At 41.1% G+C, this 22,629-nt stretch overlaps 1 protein-coding gene across 8 annotated transcripts in view; it reads right to left on the reverse strand.

Moving 5' to 3' along the window:
• Positions 1–22,629, reverse strand: part of ttll5 (tubulin tyrosine ligase-like family, member 5) — a 47,301-nt gene that overhangs the window by 20,798 nt on the left and 3,874 nt on the right. For 3 of the 8 annotated variants that reach the window (XM_030443672.1, XM_030443670.1, XM_030443671.1), the window contains exons 3-20: positions 21,961–22,067; positions 21,433–21,515; positions 20,505–20,611; positions 20,096–20,226; positions 19,901–19,983; positions 17,467–17,536; positions 17,301–17,385; positions 16,281–16,382; positions 16,093–16,184; positions 15,830–15,937; positions 7,927–8,008; positions 7,667–7,728; positions 4,406–4,467; positions 3,776–3,817; positions 2,307–2,414; positions 2,099–2,190; positions 1,527–1,589; positions 258–877 (exon numbers count right to left, since the gene is read on the reverse strand). In XM_030443672.1, coding sequence (XP_030299532.1) covers positions 258–877; positions 1,527–1,589; positions 2,099–2,190; positions 2,307–2,414; positions 3,776–3,817; positions 4,406–4,467; positions 7,667–7,728; positions 7,927–8,008; positions 15,830–15,937; positions 16,093–16,184; positions 16,281–16,382; positions 17,301–17,385; positions 17,467–17,536; positions 19,901–19,983; positions 20,096–20,226; positions 20,505–20,611; positions 21,433–21,515; positions 21,961–22,067 — 2,099 coding nt within the window. The remainder of the gene's footprint in view (positions 1–257; positions 878–1,526; positions 1,590–2,098; positions 2,191–2,306; positions 2,415–3,775; positions 3,818–4,405; positions 4,468–7,666; positions 7,729–7,926; positions 8,009–15,829; positions 15,938–16,092; positions 16,185–16,280; positions 16,383–17,300; positions 17,386–17,466; positions 17,537–19,900; positions 19,984–20,095; positions 20,227–20,504; positions 20,612–21,432; positions 21,516–21,960; positions 22,068–22,629) is intronic. The other 5 variants (XM_030443674.1, XM_030443673.1, XM_030443675.1 and 2 more) reach the window with 5 other exon arrangements.

Raw genomic sequence — 22,629 nt, forward strand, 5'->3', positions numbered from 1 at the left:
AGCGGGCAGTCAGTGTTGAGCTCTATTCAAATGGAGTTGTGACAAGAGCAAGCTGGACCCCTTCATACGGTCCCAGGAGGGAGGGGGAGACCGTGGCTGATATCTCCCTTCCTGTCCTTGTCGACTATACAAGTAAGTAATGACCACTAGTTCAATCTTTGATTAATCTTGGATAAAATCTTACTGAGGCTTTGAAGCCTCAAAGATGCTATTTGTGACAGCTCTACTACAGCATGTACATAAAATAATGAGTTTACCTTGCCCTGCAGAGGTGGGTCTAGAGAGCGTCTGGCTATAGATGTGCATGGCACATGGGATGGAAGAGGCTGCTCCAGAGCTGGACGGTGATGAGGTAAAGGGCTTAATCCTCCTGAGCTTCTGGGTTGGTTGCCCAGTACAGAGTGTGTTAGAGCCAGTGGAAACAGCTGTCCACATTGCTCTCGGGGGCTGAGTGACCACAACTGCAGAGGTGTACGCAGGAGGGTCGGAAAGAGGCTCGGAATGGCAGAAGTGAGACTTTGCCAAGGACTGCGCATATGATGGTGGCTGAGGAGGCGGCGGTGGTGGCGGGCAATGGAGAGGCGGGGAGGTCGGGGCAGGAGAGCAGTGCTGTGGATGAATGGGTGTGCAGTCTATGGTGACAGGGAAGCCGGAGCAGTGCTGGGAGGCTTGGACCTCTGGCTGGGTTTTACCAGCTCTGACAGCTGCCTGTTGGTCTTCAGACAAAGTCTGGACAGAAGGCTGGCTGTCAGCAGCCTTGATGTCTGGGTCACTGCTGACTTTATGTGCCTCCAGAGGCGGCAGCTTCCTCTCATACTGGACAACGTGACAGCCGTGGACGGCGTCCACCTGCAGCTGCACATTCCCATTCACATTCCTGAAAGACAGAACAAGACAACAACACAACTGTAATGACAACAAGCAAAATGATTAGTACGTGTATCACCAACAATTGCAAAGCAGAGCAATAAATATACATTTTAACGTCAATTGAAGTCAGGACGAAAGTTTAGTGTGGTTCAGCAGCTTGTCCAGATGTCGATGTGAGACACAGTGATGGTCCAAAGGGAGAGGATAAACGGCAAAAAATAATAGCAATCGAAGTCTTGCAGCAACAACCATCTCCCTAATCTGGCTACCTAACGAATGGAAAATCATAGATGGGCTTAGCTGGGGGGCAAATCTCCAGACGATATTGTGCAACAGTCAAGCTGTTGTTAAACTTGAACGCACATAATGATTCAAATGACATAAATGCAAACTGTATTACAATAACAAGAATTTGGTTCGATAAACAGGCCCAGTTTATCTATAACTGCCTTTCCCCTCATGCCCCCAAATCGACGCGGCAATGCCACATCGACATTGGACATGCGCTGGAAAAGATGACTGTGCAACATCCTCTCAGCTGTTCCTCTCACCTATCCAATCGAAAGACCAAACAAACGCCACGCTACAATCCGACCGTTTCCACAAACTGATGGAGAGATTTATTCTCCAATCCCGACCACAATGGAAATGCTTACCTTTCATGGAAAAGTCTGTTTGCCAACTTGTAGTTCATTGATGTCTTGGACTCCAGATATCCACTGAGAGAAAAGATAATAAGCAAATTACAATAATCATAAAAGGCAGGGGCCCCGATGAGGCCCTACATTACTATTTGTGGCGTATGTGTTAAAATGAGGCTTCTGTGATATAGCTACTCTGGAAGCAGCCGCTATTAAATGCACCAATCAGTACCAAGACTGCTCAATAATATGCTTTCAAAAATGCCACAAAATCCCTGCAGCAGAAAGGGCCATGGAACCAATCAGGCAACAAATCCTCATATAGGAATATGAATTGTGAGCAAGGAGACGGATTTCCTCTCTAATAGGGGCTTCAATGCCATTTCAACATAAAGTCACTGTGGGATATAAGCCCTTCTTGGAACATAATACACAACTCTGTAGCTACACCTTGGTCTGTGGGTTCAATTAGTAACAGTCAAGAGGAGTTGTATAGTTTGGTTTTGTAGTAGTAACGAGTAACATTACAGACAAAAACCCCTTAGGGATTGCAATTGATTTGTCTGCTCCTTCTTGGCGCAGCTTACCCATAAAGCTCCCATGTTTCTGCAGTGGGAAAAATCCTAATGAAGCCTCCTCGTCTCTCATATTCCTCCTTTATCCTCCTCAGCACCTTGATCTATATCAGTGAAAGAAAACAAAAGACATGTTAACGTCCTTTCAGGTTCCTATAATGTCTTGATTCAACAATATTGCACACGTCGCGTGGCAAGCTACCAATGCTGGGGCCCTCACCTCCTCAGCAGTCAAGCTCAGACTGCTGTCTCCTTGGCCTTGTTTAGCTCCTTGCTTGTCTTTGGATCCCTCTGTTTCTGAGTTACTGGCTGATGTGGGCCTCTGTCGCTACAGGGGGAGAACAGTGGAAACAATATTACTTTCAACTAAAACCAATCGTGGGACGGTGATTCATCTTTCCATGGATACTTACTAATGGTAAAAAATTCTTTACAATTTATAATCGATTTGAAGGGGTGACAAGGCTATCTTGATCTGGCTAGAACGTGCATTCGTTTTGGAATCAAGTGAAAGAAAGAGGCAACGCATTCTAATACTATTTTTCTTTTTTTAAACACAGTGGTTTGCAGAATGCATCACGATGACTTAGTTTTAGTGTCTTACCGCCAGACTACAGAGCACCTTTTTCCCTCAGGCTGTGTGACTTCTCAATTGTTCCTCAGCACTTTGCAGTTAAAAACTGTATCAGTTTTATGACTTATCCGACCCAAATACATCTGAATGCACCCAATGACAGGCATTAAGAATAATAACTATTTAGAAATAATCAATCTTCTGACTGATGGTCTCATTTGCTTATGGACATCACAAAGAGCCATCAGAATTCAGTTAAGTTTTAAAGTTCCTTGTAGTTTAATTGAGCTTAAAGGTTTTATGAAAATCTTAAATGTTTTATGAAAATCTTAAATGTTTTGTGAATAATTAATATATTCGTGACAAACAACCCACAGATCTGAAACATAATTCTCATTTCGAAAATGGAAAATGGAAAATGTGCAAACTACACCCTGTGTAACAAAATATTCCCTCTATCATCTTCTCCCTGTCACATTAATGGAGCATTTTTGTTATGCATTGGCATTCCTGGCAGCCTTCCCCTACTTGCACTACCCGGCTGTGATTGACAACTTTGGCATGCAGGTTAGAACTTGGGCCAGACAGCAGGGCATAACCCCACAGGATCACATGCAGAATTTGTCATCTAAATAGAAGGGGGATTACATTTAATTTGTCTGACGCGGCTGGGGGGATACAAAGGCAGCCAAAAAGTGACATGGCCTAATCCTTCAGAAAAAAGACTCAACTGTTGCCCCTAATCAGAGTAAGAGGAGAGCACGGCTTCTCTGAAGGCCTCTGGAGTTCTTCAACAGCCTCCCTGACAGCCCTGGTTTTATATCTGAGATGCTGTACCACAAAGTTTTCTGAGTTTTTAGTGAAGTGGTGCACTGCAGCATTAAAAGCACTTGCTTACTGAGGCCACTTGCTAATGTAATGAGAATTCTATTTAATATAGCATTAGGAATCGATACAGCAGTCCGCTGTCACAATGAAAAATGGTAAAGCCACATAATCAAATAAGGAAAAAGGAGTGAGCAATTTCTTACCGGTAATGTAACAGGCATCAGGGAATTGCAAAAAAGGGAGAAGGCAAAAGAAGATTAATACGTCTGAGTCAGAGGAAAACTCACCAATCTGCTGCGGGCAGTGGCTGTCGTTGCAGAAAGAGGTTTCTAAGAGGCAGTGGGTGAAGACAGTGAGTTGTGGGAAAGCATCAGCATTACTGTTTAATCTTTACGAAGCCGAATGCAGACAGAAAGCATGCTACATCCACATGCAACAATGAAACATTGTTAGTGGATCCCTAAAAAGACCCTTTACACAATAAAAGGTGGAGCAGAAATCTGTCTGATTTAGTAATCTCCCTCCAGCAGGTCCTGCGCCAAATCTGGGTGCAGTAGTCGAGCGGAATGAGCCAAGTGCATTAGCTGTTGTGGCATCATTAGGCAACGAGGCCTAGAGAGAGCATTAGTCACTTGATTAGAAATGATAAAACAATAAGCCACAGAGTGTAGCACTTACAAACTGATGTCACTCAAACTGTGTAATTACATTAGCAGTTGTTTTGCATTACAGTGAATTTTCCATGAGGGTAAGAGAAGAGCTCAATGGCAGTGGCAGGAATGTACTGCAAGCAACGGAGAGATGAAGACAAGAATGAATGTTTCACAAGGAAGGGTGAATGAGTGCAACACTTGGCTCTTTGCGGTGTGTGTGTGTGTGTGTGTGTGTGTGCGTGTGTGTGTGTGTGCATCCAGTACCTGTGTTTTTTGAGCTGCTTGGTGCTTGAGGCCGGGGTCCAGAGGGTCCTGACACACAAAGCCTGCAGGGACACAGAAGAACCATAAAGGGGGTATATCAATGACATCAGGTCTTAAATATGTTACTCACTCCATTGACCTTCAATTGCATCAGATCTTCAATGTTAGTGCAAGACCAAAGTAAAATGAGGGACCTTGAGGCAATAAATGACATGAACATCAACAATATCTTTAACAATATCATGTGAAATCGCAGCCATTATATCGATTTCAGGGGTTTTTTGGATGGAAAAGGAAGACACGTTTCAATATATTGACACAGTGTTGGCCCTATACAACTGCAACTCCCTGATGTGAACCATTGCACATTCCTTCAGATTCAGGATCGAGATTCAAGATTCAAAAGGCATTTTACAACCAGGACTCTACGGCAAAATTATGTAGCTATTGTCCCATTTATAAAATCAAATTATTTAAATGAATGATTAAATAATAAATGAATAAATATATACATTTCAGGTATGGAGTCTCACAGCCTGAGAAAAGAAGCTGCTCCATAGTGTGGTGGTACGGCAGTGGATACTCCTGCATCTCTAGACAGGTGGCAGCTGGGTACACAGGCTGGAATAGTTCATTTATTTGTTGTCATGCCAAGATTTAAATGAGGAGATCAATTCCACTCTCATATCTGTCTGATTAACATAAAGCTACAGCCAGCAGCTGGTTAGTTTAGCTTAGCTTAGCTTAGCTTAGCGTAAAGACTGAAAACGGAGGAAACGGCTAGCCTGGCTCTGTCCAAAGTTAACAAAACCTCCCTACCAGGACATATAAAGCTAGCTTATTAACACATTGTTTGGCCCATATGAAAAGTGTAAAAACAAGAAGTTGCTGTTTCATTTATACATTTTGGCATTTGTACACATGAGCCTAAGGTGTTTTTTGTTTCAGTCAGAATTAACCAGGTTGGCAGTTTCCCATTGTGTCTGATCTTTATGCTAAGCAGAAATGTCTAACTATTCCTTTAACTTTTTATTCGTGGAAACATGTGTAGTGACACTCTGGATTTAGACCGCTCTGCATATTGACATTTTAGTGTGTCTCAGTGGTAGCTGATATGGGTGGGGAAGTTTTCAAATCACATTTCCCACTAACATGTTCCCACCCAGTCAATAAGATTCAAATCAGTGACCTTCTGTTTATTAATTCCCACACTCCCTCAAAGCTTACTAGTGCTAAAAGTGAAATGTTAAAGAAATATGTTTGTGTTGTATCTTGCAGTCACACTCAAGTTGAATTAAGTCTATTGACAGCTTGGAGCTTGAGGTTATTTGTACTACCTCATCCAAGCCGTCAGGTAGGAATCAGGCCCCTGCCATCATCATGCTCTTGCCTAAACATAGCAATTATTACAAACACGGGCGACACGGAGCTGACAGCTACACACAGGCGGAAAATGAACGCTAATGGAATGCTGTCATTATTTACAGGTCTGGGATGAAGCCCAAGTGTTATCAGCCAACAGCGACTTAGTTTGTTTGGTACATAATAGATGTGCTATGTTTTACATGCCACTGCTCATTTTCCCCCAGATCCGCAGTAACGTCTCAGTCCAAAGATAACTGGCAATTTATGACTCCACTCTTTCATTTAATGAGCCGGAGGGGAGGGTTTCAAGCCACAGCATGGCCTAGGCTGAGACACACACACACACACACACACACACACACACACACACACACACACATACACACACACACACACACACACACACACACACACACACACACACACACACACACACACACAATATCCATTCCTTTAATATCATTAGGCTAAAACCACAGATAGACTTTGTGGTTCAGTGCCAGTTTAGGTGGACGCCTGCTAATCAGCCAGCTCCATGTACCCTGTAATTGGTATTACGGGTAAATAAGAGGATTAAATGAAGTTGAATAATCAGGAGATGCAAGAGTTTGGTTACTCTTTTGTTACTGGATGTGTGCTTTTAGCTCTCATCCACACGAACAAAGACAAGCTTTCAAACCATATGTGGTGGTGGTGGTCAGAGTATGAGATTCTCTTCAGTTTAAACTTAGATATCACAAAATATTTGACGCTGTTTTTTTCTGTATGAGAACTCAGTGATCAGGAAGAGAGGAGACATAACGGAGACGCATCTTGTTCCCTGCTGCAAACACTCTTTGTATAAACAGTGTTTATCCCCGCCTTGGGCCAGGCATTTTTTATTTCTACATGCTAAAGATTGCTTCAGTTTGACGTGTTGGATCCAGTTTCTCAATAAAGCTTAATGACATCAAAACAACTCAAGTCTCTGTTGACAATTTTGTCCTCAAGTCATTTGCTGCTAATTAATAAAAGCTGTGGTTCACTATCTCAACACTGGAGCTCCTATTATGGAGCCATTTTTTGTTTTTTTGCAGTTTGCACAAACCCAACCAGTGGAATTAACTGGAACATTAAGCATTAGACAATAGACGACTGTCTCCACCTGACAATTGTGATTAGAGTGAGACTGGTGAAGAAAATACAGTGTAACTACAGCACTTTTCCTTTTTTATTAGCTTCACCAGAATTAACATCTTTATACCCAATTATATAATTTTGTGATGCCCTTTACCACAAGCAAAATATGTGATTTACGTATTATTTTTCCACTTAGTTATCAGAGGTTGCAAAATGTAAGCACAGTTTTGACGTTGTGACCTGAAAACCTTCCTCCAAGTAATGTAAACAGAACTAAGACTACCCCAGTGCTCCAAGCTCCCAGTCTGGACCGCTAGCTGTACCTTTAATTAAGCTAACCAGCTAAAGTCAGCAGCAGCGAGCAATAATATGAATCAGTATCTGTTGATATGCTGCCCCCTATTTGTTTGCCGTACAACAGGTGGTCAGTGCCTACATATTGTCCCTTTAAGTATGTGTTATCAAATAATTTGGCTTGAAGTAGCTAAATATTTAACGAATATAACTGTATTTTACAACTTTTAATGTGCTGTATCACCCAATGTTTTCCTCCTCTGTTAATTGCATGTGACTGCTAATAGAACTTAAAACATGGAAGTGTCTTCCTTGATGTGATTCATCTAACTAGCATATAATTTACAGGTGTAATGGTTTTATTCATGTAGTTATGCACAGTGAATTTACACAAACCGAAAGTCTATGAAGCACAATCTCTTGTGCAAAACTTTGGAATCGAATGGGAGTTATCATTTAGTCATTGTTTCAGCACGCACTCACCCACAAGTGAAAACATGTCTGCAATCATGCTGGCCTTTATCTTCAGATCCAAGGGTGCATCACTGCAGAGAAGTTGATTTAAAAAAAGAAAAAAATAATAATGAAAATTACAACAGGGTACAGCCAAATTAATCTGCTGTCACGAGAAGATAAGGATCTTTTGTTTGAGATGCCAGGGTAAAACAAATTGTTTCAGCAAGAGGACCCTCCTGAAACAACAGCAACATAACGAATCAAATGATTAAGATGGTGTCACTCACCAGGCTAGGGAGGGAGAAAGATTCACCTCTAGCAACCAGGGTTTGAGGTTGGAGTCAATGAGCACATCAACACCATACAGCTCTACAGAGGGGGAAAAAAATATAAATCAAACTGTTTCCACCACAGACTGAGAAGTAGGCAGCAGAGTGAAGCAGAATTAGAAACTTCTGAGATCTGCTCACTGAAAATTAAGGATGAAGGGCATCAAAGTCACAAGAGTTTTGTCATAGCCTCGTTATGTGGCATTTGGCAATGCGGCCTATGCCTTTCTGCAACTGATTACATGTATGTCACAAAGTCAATCGCCAAAGCCTGCTACTGAGGGATTGGCTAAATGACATTAACTAAGTACATACACATTTCATCTGTCATGAAGTTGCTTATGGAGGACGGCAGATCAGAAACATGGCGTGGTGGTGAATATTTTCATGCACACAGGCAATAATTTTCTCATGACAGGCAAGGTTAAGTAGTCCATATTTTGTCACTGCTTGTTAACAAGAAGGACAGCAAGCTAATGGGTACCAGAAAAAGCTTCACACCCATCAATAAATTTGTATCTTGTCAAACTGGGGCAATAAAACACTTGGGGTTGGGGGGGAATTGGTACAACACAGTATTATATTGTGTGTTCTGTTAAACCTTTTGGTAATAGGATGATAAAATTGGACTATGTATTGTATACTGTAATACAGAACTGTTTGTCAAGTGCATGCAATGTTTATGGTTTTTATTGACAGTGTTGGTCAGTCTTTGTGTTTGACAATCCCATTTCACCGCAATACACATGACTGAAGTGAGAGGAACAAACTGGAAACTTAATCTGAAAGGATAAAAAGGATGTTGGCAGTGGACAGATGTTTTCCTTTGCAGTTGAAAAACATACATATATATATATATATATATATATATATATATATATATATATATATATATATATATATATATATATATATATATATATATATATATATATATATATATATATATATATATATATATATATATATATATATATATATATATATATATATATATATATATATATATATATATATATATAATATGAACTCCAGAAGTACAAAGTTGGGAATGTGGAGCATGCGTCCCAAGTGGAAGAAACCTGGGAAATTACAAAGCCTAAAGCTGTATATTGTATATATTTCACTGCAGTGACAGCTTAGCACTGACTGACACAATAAAAGCCTTTTACAAAGTGGTCAGGGACTTCCCTGTGCAAAACTTCATCCAATATATCCCAATTTTCTCTCTCGTTTCACTGACTGATATATGGCTCACTACAACAGAGTTGGCCTACGTGCCCTATGAAAGGCCTCACACTGCTCTGGGGAGTGTCACCCTGTAAGCCAACGACCCATCGGCCCCCGCAGCAGCGTGCAGGGAAACCACATTATTTTACAGGGACAGGGCAAAACCCAGCCATAGCGCTGCAGAAAAAATCCTTCTAATGGCACTTCAAAAGAAAAGACTTTGTTGAGAATAAACCAGGGGGGTTGGGGGGGTTTCAAAGCTGCCCTAACCAGCACTGTTTGTTCAGGCATCTCAGGTCAGTGCCAGTGTTAAGCATACAAAAGTCAGTGTGACAGAGAGCAATGGCTTGATACTGCACTTGGTTGGATACTGGTTGCAAGGGATCACTGTTGCTGATGAAAATGCATCTAACGTAGCTCTGGCAAAAATCACCCCCCAAATACGAGGTAATATATAAAAGTTTAATGTTGTGTTTTGTTACATGCACCGTCTTCCTCCCTTACTCTCTAAGCATCATCTGCTGTATCCCAAGAAGTTATAGTTACAGCAGAGTAAATGAAATGCACTGTTGGGTTGAATAAAATGATGTACCTTTCTCTAGGTTCGAACATCGTTGGAAACATTTGGGATAATCAACCAAACAAAAGTCAAGTCGTTTTTAGATATTTTGATGCAAAAATGTTGCACACTATATGTTAACAAAATGCACCAGCAGGTAATCAGATGTCTGTGCATAATGTGCTATCTGTAGTCCCATGCCGTATACATTTGGTCTTTCAAGTAAAGCTCTGACATATGACACTGTCATAATAAATTGTCTAAAAACAACTTGACTGGTCTTTGAGTTGTGTAATTTATTTATCCCAAATGATTTAACGTATGTTAAAACCCAAATTTGTCATTTTGATTGAGGTCACTGTGCATTTCATCTGGTTTGCATCTCCCATGATCCCACGCTACTACACAGCGCCATCATCCTGAGGCTTTTGTTTACAAAAGACTCCCAGTGGCAGAAATTACGTACTGTGTGCTTAAACACACCGATTATCCACAACAAGATCAATTTACTCGTCATCATTAAAATGGTTGTCATCAAGGTTATCTCAGCTTGTGATTTGGAGACTCAACTCTCCAACAGATACTGTTACAAAATGGAGACATGTAGTTTTAAAGACATGGGCATTTACCAGACAAGGAGACTTTAATGAAAGGTGCTATCGAGTTGCACTAAAGGAAATGTAGGATCCAGACTTCTTTTATTTTGACAGTTTTTTAAAAATCTTTCTCTTTCTCAAGTTCCTCAACTTTGTGAAAGTGTAAGACTAAATTACTGGAGTACTCAATTAAAACAAACAGAAATTGTATATTTTTCCCCCTTTTTATGTTTTCATTATCTGTATCAAGATGGATAAAATGAACACTGGATTTTGTTCACTGGGATGTATAACATGGGTCAGGACCTCAAAATATGCTCATGGGGTCCAAATTGGTGTAACTGCAAACTTTATTTTCACGATGGGACTGAACAAAGTCTCCCATACATCCCGGAGCCCAGACGTGCAACTAAAGCTGCCACTGCCATCTTTAACGTCTTTAACTTCAGAGGATGGACTGGACCCCCACTGCTAAACGCTGCTCGCTTAAGCACAGCACGAGGATTTTATTTTCCACTTGCCGGCTTATCCCATTCTATCCACTACTGTGTAAGAACACACACACAAATTGGGACTGAAGGAGAGACGGAGAGAGTGCGTGTGTCATAAAACATCATGCATTAGTCTTGGGGAACAGAGCGCTGGAATAAATGGGTTGGAGCTTGCAGTGCCTCACCAGTGGCACCACAACAACAGGGGAAAATGGGGAGGTGTTACACCACCTCACCAGCCCCCGTCAAGCTGACTCCATGTGCCACGCATTTTCCCCCAATTAGGAGCAGACGCCGCTCCTGCCCCATGAGCCTGCCGAGCCGCTCGCTGCCTGCTAGACACGTTTGTTCTATGGCTCGACCGCTGCCGGGGGGTGGGTGGGTGGGGGGGACGCTGTTAAATGTGCCCACAACAAGCATCACAGACAAGGAGAGGAGAGGCGGCGAACATCCACATCACACCCATTAAAGAGGGAGGGAGCCAAAAAAAATGTGACAGAGAAAAAGGGATGATGAAGAGCATTCTTTTTTTAAATTATTGGAGGGGCGCCGCTGGAAACTTCACCACAAGAGACAAACGCCCAAAAACAATGATCTCCCCGCCCTGACCATGCAGCCTGTTGGCCCACAACAACAACATTTAGTATCTCATTTATGTGTGTTTTCTCCATAGGCGAGGACAATTGAATTACTCTTGCATCATTCTGATAAATTATTGCTTCTTTTACTGTTGCTGCAGGGAGCACTGCTCGGAGCCACAATCATGAAAACACCCCAAGGACAACAAATTAAAGTCACAGTTAACACTCTTTCGCCCTATTATGATAGTTGGGCCCGATCTATTAATCACTCTTGAAAGGATTCTGAATCATACAGCAGCCACACTGTCATCGCAGGCACACCAGCGCTGTGCAGCAACGAAGTGTGGGAGTATCTGACAAATGTAAAACAGGGAGGGTGGTTCACAGACAGGGGGATCCAACCACACTCAGCACTTAATGAGGGACGTTCAGTGGAACACAGGACCAGTAAGTGGAATGTTTTGTGTGTAATAAAATAGGCCTTTGGCTTGGCTAATCAGATCTTAGTCAAAACATCTCGTAATCAGCATCCCTCAGCAAAAAAGCTTGTCCATTAATCACACGGCAGCGGTAAGGAGCTGCATGGGTGGTATTTTCTCCCCACAGACACACACACACACACACACACACTCACACACACTCACACACACGCACACACACACACACACACACACTCACAATCACACACACACACACACTCACATTCTCACACACACACACTTCTTACCGATGTAAAAAAAAACAAAAAAAAATCTGCTGTTTTTATTTCTTCCCACATGAGACATTATGGAGCTATAAAAAGATTTTCGTAACAGTATGCCCATTTAGATACGGATGTGCAATTTGAGCGAAGGGAAGAAATCCCATTTGAAAACAATAAACATTGTATTAAAGCCATTAATAGACATTAAAATGGCAGGGAACAATTTGCAGTAAATTAACATTATAATGTGCTTTATGATCTTGCATGGCTCCCTTCCAGCCGAGCCAGAGACTGTATAAAACACTCCGAACAATGGCTGCTTTTATCAGCACATTCACTGCCCTAACACGCATGTATTCTCTGCCCTGCATTCTGACGCTTTACCTGTTTACTACTACAGGCAGCTACACAGGCCAAGAATGAATGCGGAGTGGATAGGTGCAAAAAAAATAGGAGAAAGGGAGCTGAAGCTGACAATGACTGACTAACAGTAAAGATTACTCCCTGGTGGTTTGGGTGGGTTTTAACAGGACAATTCATCCCAAAATAGTACCTGTAGTGTTATTTTTACATCTGGATTGTTTTGGTGTTGTAGATATTAGCCACAGAGACGTCTTCCTTCTCTAGAATATGAAAGACCTAGATGGCCCAGTGCTCAAAGCACTGAAAAAAACAGTTGAAAAACTCAGCAGACATCTCTATGGAGAATATTTCAGAAAACTCCTGCAACTCATACCAAAACCAATTTAGATGCATAACTAGCGCTACAGGTGAGAGGGAAAATATGTATTTTTGACTTCTGGGTGAATTGTCCCCTTTAAGAGAGAAGAAAATCTTGGACTGGTTCTTACATGTCTCTGTATTCATACTGTCCATACATACGCTCTCACAAAAGGAGTTTGCATGCAACACGACCACACTGTGAGAGACGGAGAGAGGATGAGGGTGGTCCTCTGGAATCGTCCCTGTCTCTCTTTGGAAACTTAATCCTGCAGACAGTCTATGAATGCTGTAATTAAGTAGCTCAGGGCCATCCGAAGACAACAAAATTACACTAAATTCAATAGTAAACTGATACAGCTGAAGTGAGATAATGTGCACATTCACAGCAGACCACAGTGTATTATGTGTCCTATCAGAAGGTGTTAGATCTAATTGTTATTGTACTACACAATGACATGCTGTAGTATCCATTTCTAAACGGGTCTCTACAGGCGCACGTATAACATTTCCACAGTGTTCAACCAATAAGGATGTAAACACCCTTAAAGATGAGCACTTCAACACGTTCCCTCTGCAAATTTGGATTTACACTGTATATGTCTACTGGAGCTGCAGTCGATTAAATGATCATTCGATTGAAAAAAAATTAATCGGCAACTATCTTACTTATTATTTAATCGCTTCAGTCATCTTTCAAACTAAAATGTCAAACATTTGATTGATCCAGCTTCCTAATTGTGAATATTTGCTGCTTTTCTTTGTTATTTATGATGGTGAATAAAGAGTCTTTGGGTTTTGGAGGGTTGGTTGTACAAAAGAAGCAATTTTAAGATGTCACTTTGGGCTCTGGGAAACTGTGAAGTTTTTTATGGGCTAAATGATTATCGACTATTCCTCAAAATAACTGTTAGTTGCATCCCTAACATTCACTATTCTATCCGATTATTTTGTATATGCAGACGCAGAGTTCTCTTTATATCTGCTGGTGCAGTGCAGTACATACATTAACATGGCATCACTGGATGTTCCTTAAAGCATTCTCATGATTGGAAGTAAATGAATGAGAAGGAGACCAAACTTGTTTTCCATTCCTGATTTTCACTCTCACGCCAAAGATGTGTCATCTGGTTGTTTACTCATGTCTATCAAGTGTGTACAGTATGAGAGCCAGGTTGAGGCTTGGTAAGCCGCATTTCCCCGTAAATACCTGCATGGTCACCATTCACACCCTGGGCTAATGTGGTTTTTCAACATAACAGCCATGCTCAGGGTGCAGATATCATCTTCATGCAGGCGACTGTCTGATGGCGCAAATACAGCCCAAACAACCATCAATCGGGGGGAGCTATTATGTCTACAGAAGGCTGTCACAACTGCAAAAGCCTTTTATTTTTCTAACATCCAAGAGGTGAAAGAGAGTGTGAGTAGGAGAGGGAGAATTATAAACAAACAGAAACAGCGAGACAAGAGGAAAAAGAGAGTGAAAAAGAGACAGTGGTGCTGAGGGAGGCTTGGCCGATGTGCTCGCTTTCAAACCCCAAATCTCAGAGAGACTGCCAGACAGGGAGAGAGAGAGAGCGCAGACAATTAGTGCCAACACTAACATGGGTAATGGCTCCAAAATGGAGTTCACACAAGCCCGCTGCAAGGCAGGAGCAGCCAAGAAAACAGTCAGCCGAAATCAGGCAGACCTGAATGGCAACTGAGAGGAGGAAGCAAATTCCTGCTTCAGTCAATAGGCCCTCCACGACCCGGCAGCCGGTCAGAGGGCAGCGACAGGCAGGAAGGCTCCACACTGAGGAATGACTGTCTACAAGCTCAGCTCGGCTCAGTGGAGAAATAGTATAGAGGAACTGCCGGACAATGAATATGAAACTGAAAGGAAATATGAGGGGTGTGGTAATGTGTGTATGACAAACTGTGTGCGAGTGTATCTGCACTGTGAGCATAAAAAAAAAGTGTTTCATTCGGACGAAATTCTTCTGAAACTGTGATCCAAAAGCAGTTTGTTTGTCCTGGACTGTTTGTTTCACTATTGATGCTTTCAGCATCAGACTTCTATGAAGTGTAACCAATTACTAAATGTGAGTTAAATGTAATCAGTAATTAAATAGCAATGTATAAATGTAATCTAATCTGAATACTTTCGGATTGCTTCATAATCAGACATTGAAAATACGGCACGTTATTCTAACAAAAACGTTCCACAAATAATATTTGTTTCTCCTTAGATCACCTCAAACACATGCATGATTATGATCATGATGCATTACTGTTCTTCTAAAAGATACAAGTGAGAATACAGTGTATTATATAGCATGCTGGATGTTGTTTTTTTAAGTTTTCTTGTTGCTGTTAAAAAAATCAAAGGCCCCATAGAGGACTTTTGCTAAGAGGAGTGACTTACTTTTATACACAATAGATCATATTCAACTTGATATTCATTACAAAAGTTGCCATAATTAAAGACATAATCAAAAATGGAATAAAGTAATCTTAGACAATATAGCTATGATCCAGTTGCACATTTGTTCAAATGTTATATGGACTGATTATGGTCACTTATTTTTGTAATCTGATTACTAATCCAAATTACATGTAATCCGTTACTATCCAAACCTGGATACGCCTTCAAAATAGCCACTGACCTTTAGATCAGAGTTAACATTTAGGTCTATATTTACTTACTGTGTCATCAAATACATTTAAAGGCCTACTCCACACATTTTACACGTTAAAGTGTGTTCAAAGGTCTTGTGGAGTACCATTGCATATGTGAAAAGGATGCCTACATTACTAACAATGCAATTTAGCCACTGAGTGACATCACTGGACACAGTTTATCAGATTACATTAAGCTTCCTCTGAAGCTACAAAAGGCTTCATACTAGTTTTTGCACATACGCAGACGCACTCTACAAGACCTGTAGACACACTTCAATGTGTAAACCCATTGAAGAAGAATAGGAAATAATTACCAAAGCAGTTTGTCTTGTGGGGAACAAATATCTTGCAGGCGTTGGCTATCTGCAGTTCAGCACTCAGTACTGCTTTGATGATGAGGTCCTCCACCTGTCTCATCAGCACTGGAGCAGACACAATTAAGAAAAGAATTCGACTTAAAAAGTTTTGTTGGACTCACTCGCTGCAAACTGGTAACATTTTACTTAACATTATCTTTAAAACATAAAGGAAAAGTTGAGCAGGGGGAGAAAGGGAAGAAAATGAAGGTTTGACTCACATGTGGTGTCCTTCCCCTCCTGCTTCAAATACCTCAACACTGCACTCATACTCCACTTGTTCCCATAATCCTCAACTTCAGGGTCATCGCAGCTGAAAAGGAAGAAATGCACTTCAAACGCTCGTGTTACAATAAAAGGATGAGTCAACCTGGCTTCCCATACCAGCCCTGCATTCAATGTATGTTACCTGACATAATCGCTGCTCTTTTTGTTCACGCTGTAGTTGGTGAGATGCATGAATGTGTTCTTAATGCTCTTTGAAGTCCGGTCATACTTGACTGTGGCAAACCTGGAGAGAGACGGCGTTTGTTTGTGCAAGAATAAGAAAACTTGACTTGCCGTCCAACAGTTTCATAATATATCGTTCTGCCATGATGACCACATTCATGAGGCTCACACTTGACTGAATGATTGGGGCACTTGGGAGAGAGATTAGTGTCTGGCAGCGTTTGAGAGGAGTGGATGCCACATGTGCAATAATGAGAATTCCTTGGCACGCACTGTGCGTACCTGAATACCAACACAACCCAAAAGGAATGTCAAGAGATAGAAGCGGGAATCAGAAGTTGGCCGTGATTAACTGCGCACAGTTTGATAATTAAGACAGCAAACAAGAGGGCAGCGGCACTCTTGTTTTCTGGCACGTCCTTTCCAGTCATTCCATAAATCATCTACCCACTCCCGACCTTTCTGTGCCTGATAAAAGCCTCTTCTTGGATTAATAAATTATCCTTGCTCTAAATACCAGCCTCCAATAAATATGGTGCAATTACACCAATCAACAACTTTTGATGAGCACATCCTACAACTGGAACAATAGAGTGCTTTGTTTCAAAGTCACCATGCAACAGCTCTAAGTTTGGAAAGTGAAGGCTGCCCTCTTCTGGGCATCGAGTGAGCACCAGTGGATGTGTGTCAAGTGCACAAACCAGGCAATGTCGCGCATGTACAACAGACAGCTATAAACTGTTGAGGGTACCTTAAAGACCAAGAGCTCGATTACCAGTGGTGGAAAAGAATCTTTGATAAGAATCGAATCTAAACATGATGTCGATTATTCTCAAAACTAGCATTCAGGTCAAGTTGATGTTCTCTCATTATAGATAACATTTTCGCCCCAGAGTATCTCAGTGATAACTGCGGTGTGCAGGTAAATCACCATCCCATATAACGCCACAAACGATGCAACAACCCACACACAGCTCACCTGGCCAGGCCCTCCTCATACAAATAGATAAGGAGTGGATCGTATGAGGTTACCAACACGTACAACCGCATGTCAAACTTGAACTCTGTAAACAAAAAACAAAACATTAGATTAGACAGATTAGCTGCGTCTGTCTGTTGTTATGAAGTGGCGAAGGGGAACTCACCATCTATCAGTAGTGGGTTATTAATATAGCGAGACACCAAGATGTTTTCATCCATTGAGATCTGATTTGGCTGCCGATGACACACAGAAAGAAATAAAAAAAAACAATATAATTAACATGAAGAGGAAGATGAAGGCAGCAATCATCATTTCAACAGGTTTAGGGATAATGCCATTCATTGACCAGCTAACAACTAAGATTGTAGATTATTTACTACAGCGATTAACTTTAACAGGATTTTCAACTGGACAAACTCAGTCAACATCTCTCGATATGAAAGAAAGAGTATAAATGGCATTTCCATGGCAAATGTACCGTTTTGTTGTGTTTCACATCACTCCTCCGTCCTCCACCATACGTTCATACATATGCCATAACAGAGCATTAAATAGTGAATTCCTAATAGATGATGCGACGCTGCTGTTAAACATTAACATCAAAGAATGATCAGATCAAGAAAAAGATTGCAGTGACACTGGCCTTAGCAGGTCAACGTTAAATAACAGCCTATAAAAATACAATCCAGTGGTGGGAGATTGGTCATTTATGAGGTTGAAATGTGTTGCAGGTGGTGAAGCTGAGAAGAGATGGGGTGGGGGACGGAGGGGTGTGTGTGGGGGTAACCTCAGCGCTGGCTACAGTTCAGAGAAAACCTGAAGCAAAAGAAAAAAGAAATGCGAATGTATTTCTTTCTTCTCTCCAAATATCGTTGACATTCTTTCCACTGTTTCATAAAAATGCCTGAGAAGAAGAAGAATTGTGCATATGTTTTCCAAGAGTGAGAACCTTGTTGGGCTCCTCCAAAAGCCGGAGCCTCGGAGGAGTGTGATTTACTCCACACTTAATGTCTCAAACGCTGGTTGATACTTATTTCAAAGTATTTCTACACCCCCGCGCCCCCCCCCTCCACACACACACACAAATGACATCTGGCCGACTGACTGTTTCAGTTCACAAAGTATTTTAGTATTTTATTTAGTAAGTCAGTGTGCTTCAGGTCAACTCCCACCAGGTCTGACTTTAATGTGACTCCGTGTTAACGCATGAATCAGAGGGAAAAGCTGATTAGCTGTTTCCAGGCTGCGCTAACCTGAAATAACATCTGCTGGCTGTAGCTTCAAAGTTATACATTTGAGTGGTATAAATATTCTCACCTCACCCTCAGCAACAAAAAGCAAATAAGTTTATCTCCCAAAGTGTCAAACTATTTCTTCAACACACAGCTTTACTCATCCAGAGCTGACACTCAAAATAGTGGCAGCGCAGAGGGATGCTACTGGCTATAAACTAGAGCTGCAACAGTTAGTCAATTAATCGATTAGTCGATGGAAAGAAGATAATTGCCGGCTATTGTAATAATCAATTAATTGTATCAGTCTTTTTTCAAGCGAAAATGGCAAAACATTTGCAGGTCCCAGACACTTTAAAGTGACAATTTGCTGCTTTTCTTTATTTCAATAAAGAGTCTTTGGGTTTTGGACTGTTGGTTCAGTAAATTAGGCAATCTGAAGATGTGATTTTATACTATTTTTCAAATTTTTTCAAGCAAAGGCCAAGCAAATAATCAATCAATCATGAAAATAATTTGCAGAATAATAGAATAATGAAAGTAATCACTTTGCCCTACTGTAAACACATTTACAGATGTAAAAGCATATCCATCTATGCAAACGCACGTTGTGTCCACTCCTTCCAACTTCAAACACGGCTTGGTGAAAGACATAGGTTGCATCAATTTGAAAGGGGTAATAAAGCACTGGCTCCCAAGAGAAACCCACAGAATTAATGGACATTAAAAAAAAGACAAAATATTTTACTTCCACAAAAGTATGTATGAGCTTCAAGGTTTGTTCTTGACCTTGGAGACAGCAACATCTCACGAAAGAAAAGGAAATGTATGAGTGTACTAAGGAAGATAATCTACAACATTTAACTTAATAGTCCGTATCAAAAGGTCCATCAAACAAACATTAGTGTTGTCTTTTCCTGGTTTTAAAGGCTGTGCAGAAAAGTGATGTCATAATTTCAACTTACTAAAACTGTTCTACTTGTTCTTACACTTATCTTTACCCTCTTTCATTAAATCAACATCACTGAGGATTACTTATCAGAGATCTCATTGTGTCGTTTTGTGAGCACTAACAGTCATCCCTCCAATACTGTCGCAATATTTATTCAATATGCAATATTTGGAATAAAACATTGTGGCAATTGATTTCGTCATCCCGTCCGCGTATCTATCAAGCGCTTTTGAGTAGAGAACAAAATATCGAGAGATACATTATATATACAGTATATGGTGATAACAACTTCTTTGGTTAAACTGAGGACATAAACTGTGATGAGGTGTCACTAACGTGTGGACAACCATGCCAAAAAAATGTGAATCCCTGAGTTGAACAGCTGAAACTCCTGTGGGCAAAAAATCACTCACATTGCTGACCAAGTAGATGCCTCGCCCTCTTGAAGATGCTACTGGTTTTATAATCCATGGACCCTTGTCCCTGGCAAAACAATCTGAGATCGAGGCAGGAGAGACAAGAGGGGATTCAGACAGGGAGAAAAAATGTAGAATGTAGGATGACTGCAAACATATCATAAAGACAGGATCAACTGAGAGGCGTCTTACTGCAGAATTTCTGGTACTCAGAGGGAAGCACAAAAGTCTGAGGAACGATATGGAAGTCTTTGAAGCCGTGGGTCTGCTGCATTCGCTGGATGTTTTTATACAGGCGATCTTTGCGCGTCAGTTCATACGACCTGGAATTGAGCAGAGCCACCGGTTTTAAAAAAAGTCTCTGCAGCCTCAACACCGACAGAACAAAAATAAATGCATACATAACAGCAATAGATCGCTCCCTGCCTGACAGTGTGATTCATCTCATGTTTCAGAGAGGCACTGGTCCAAACAAAACGCTTTGCAGCAGACGCCAACAAACACACCGCCTGAACAGATGGGCTTAGAGCGGCTCGGCGGTGATATTTATAACGCAGAAAACAGTGGCGATACACACGCACATTTGAGCACTGCATTATACCTGGGAAAATGGTTGACCTTCTGGAAGTCTTGTAGGCTGCGTAGTAAGTAAGGCTTGAGGTGAGACCCTGTCCACATGAGGTTGAAGTCGTTACTGTTCTGGTGAACCTAAAAAAAACGGACAGAATGATCGACTTTAATTGTCATACTGGATCAGATCGTTTAGATTAAGTGCAGACACAGAGCAAATTATCTCTGCAAAGGGATTATAAACATAGCATAAAACCATGTATAGCCATTGCTCTTCATTCTGAACACACTCTGCGGATTTTCCAGTCACCAGCAGCAGTATTATATTCTGATGTCAATCACATATGACAGCTCGGTGAAATTAAATCTAAGAAGCAGATCAGACGCCTTACCGCTAACCTGAAGAAATACAGCCTGCTCTTCAGTAATTATCTCAAAAGGAAGGCCGGCTCGCAGATTTTCATCACCCTCAAATCATTCTGTTTTTTTTTTTGTTTTATTCCAACAATTCGTTAGGAGGCAGAGTTCACATGGCCGCTCAGTGTCTAGGGGAGAGCCAGATGTTTGTAATAAAGGCTTATTAAAGTTTGGCTCTGTCGCAGCTGTGGTAGACACTCGTCTGCCTTTGATGATGGGTTAGCAGGAGTCAAGAAGCATTGAAATGAAATAAAAAGGGAATTAATTGTAACTGCTTGGAAAGAGCAATAATGGGGATTGTGTGCCCTCATGAAACAGAATTAATGCTCTCTTGAGGTCATTTAGCTATTTTTTTTCCATGGGTGCATTCCCGGGCTTTGACATCGGCATTATCAATCAAAAGGAAATAAAGACAGCTCTACAGTCCCTCATCCTACACAGCAGAGAGGTATATAAATAGCCCCTGCAGCTAAAAAACAATTGAGTTTTTACAAGATTTAGGCTAATCTTTTAAATTTGCATGATTTAGTGGAGAACATTACCTCATGGAATCCGTGATTGGTGAGCAGTTCTCGCACCAGGCGACTCTCTGTGCGCACGATCTTGAAGGCCATGTGATATCGCTCTGAGCAAAAGAAACAACAAAAGATCCATAGTCTGTTATTATCATCTTTTTGTAGCTTTAAAGGGACAGTCCGCCCCAAAATGTATACGTAAGTTTTCTTTGGTGTGAGCTGCCAAGTTTTAAAGATATCGGTAAATAGAAATGTCTGCTTTCTCCCCAATGTAATGGAACTAGATGGAACTTAACCTTATAATTTAAATATGTGCTACATGGGCCCTAATGAAGCATGCAATCTGCAAAGTAAGTAACTAAAGTTATCAAATACATTTAGTAGAGTAAAAGTCTTATTTTATATCTTATATATTTGCCTCCAAAATGTGGTGGAGTAGATGTCTAAAGTAGTAGAAAATGGAGATATACCAGTAAAGTAAAAAATACCTCCTTATCATGGTGAATGTACTAAATTGTTACATTCCATCACTGTCTTTAACAGATTGTAGCGTACCTCCAGCAGAGCAGATGTTGGCATCTTTTGAGACAACAGCTTCAGGGAAAAACAAGAGAACTGGGACGGTCTTCCTAAGGCCACTCCAGGCGATGCAGGGGTGGTCTCTAGTGGACAAACAATTAGATGATGCACAGTCACTGTTAGAGGGAGGTTGTCCAAATTGTTTTGAACGTCGAAAGTCAAATAACATTGAGAATCCAACAATTCACACAGAGTAAAATTTCCAAGTAACAATATCATAGAGATGGACTCCCGGGTGAAAGTCAGGGGAGTTTACCTAATGCCGACGGAATGTATCCTGACGTGGTGTTTGTTTCAGTCAGGCAGATAGGGACAGAACCACACACAGTTTTAGGAGGTGCTGGGCAATAACAAACCCACATACTGAACTAACAAACACCCTTGATAAACTGCAGGCTGTCCGATAGTACCAGACACAGCCTGCTTATCGTGGGATAAAAATAAGATAAGGTAGCATGAAGATGGGGTAGGGCTCAATCAGGCATGGACGGTCCTGATAAGGACGAGAGGCATGTAAACAATTGCTGCCCCCAGGTATGTCAGACAATACGGCAGATAGCTTTTTTACTACCGTGGTTTTGTTGCATGCCCTCATACAAAATACTCCGACCAAATTTATCTGTTGTTTATTTTTCAACATAAACC

Source organism: Sparus aurata, chromosome 16 (genome assembly GCF_900880675.1).
Source record: "Sparus aurata chromosome 16, fSpaAur1.1, whole genome shotgun sequence".
Lineage (NCBI taxonomy): Eukaryota > Metazoa > Chordata > Actinopteri > Spariformes > Sparidae > Sparus > Sparus aurata.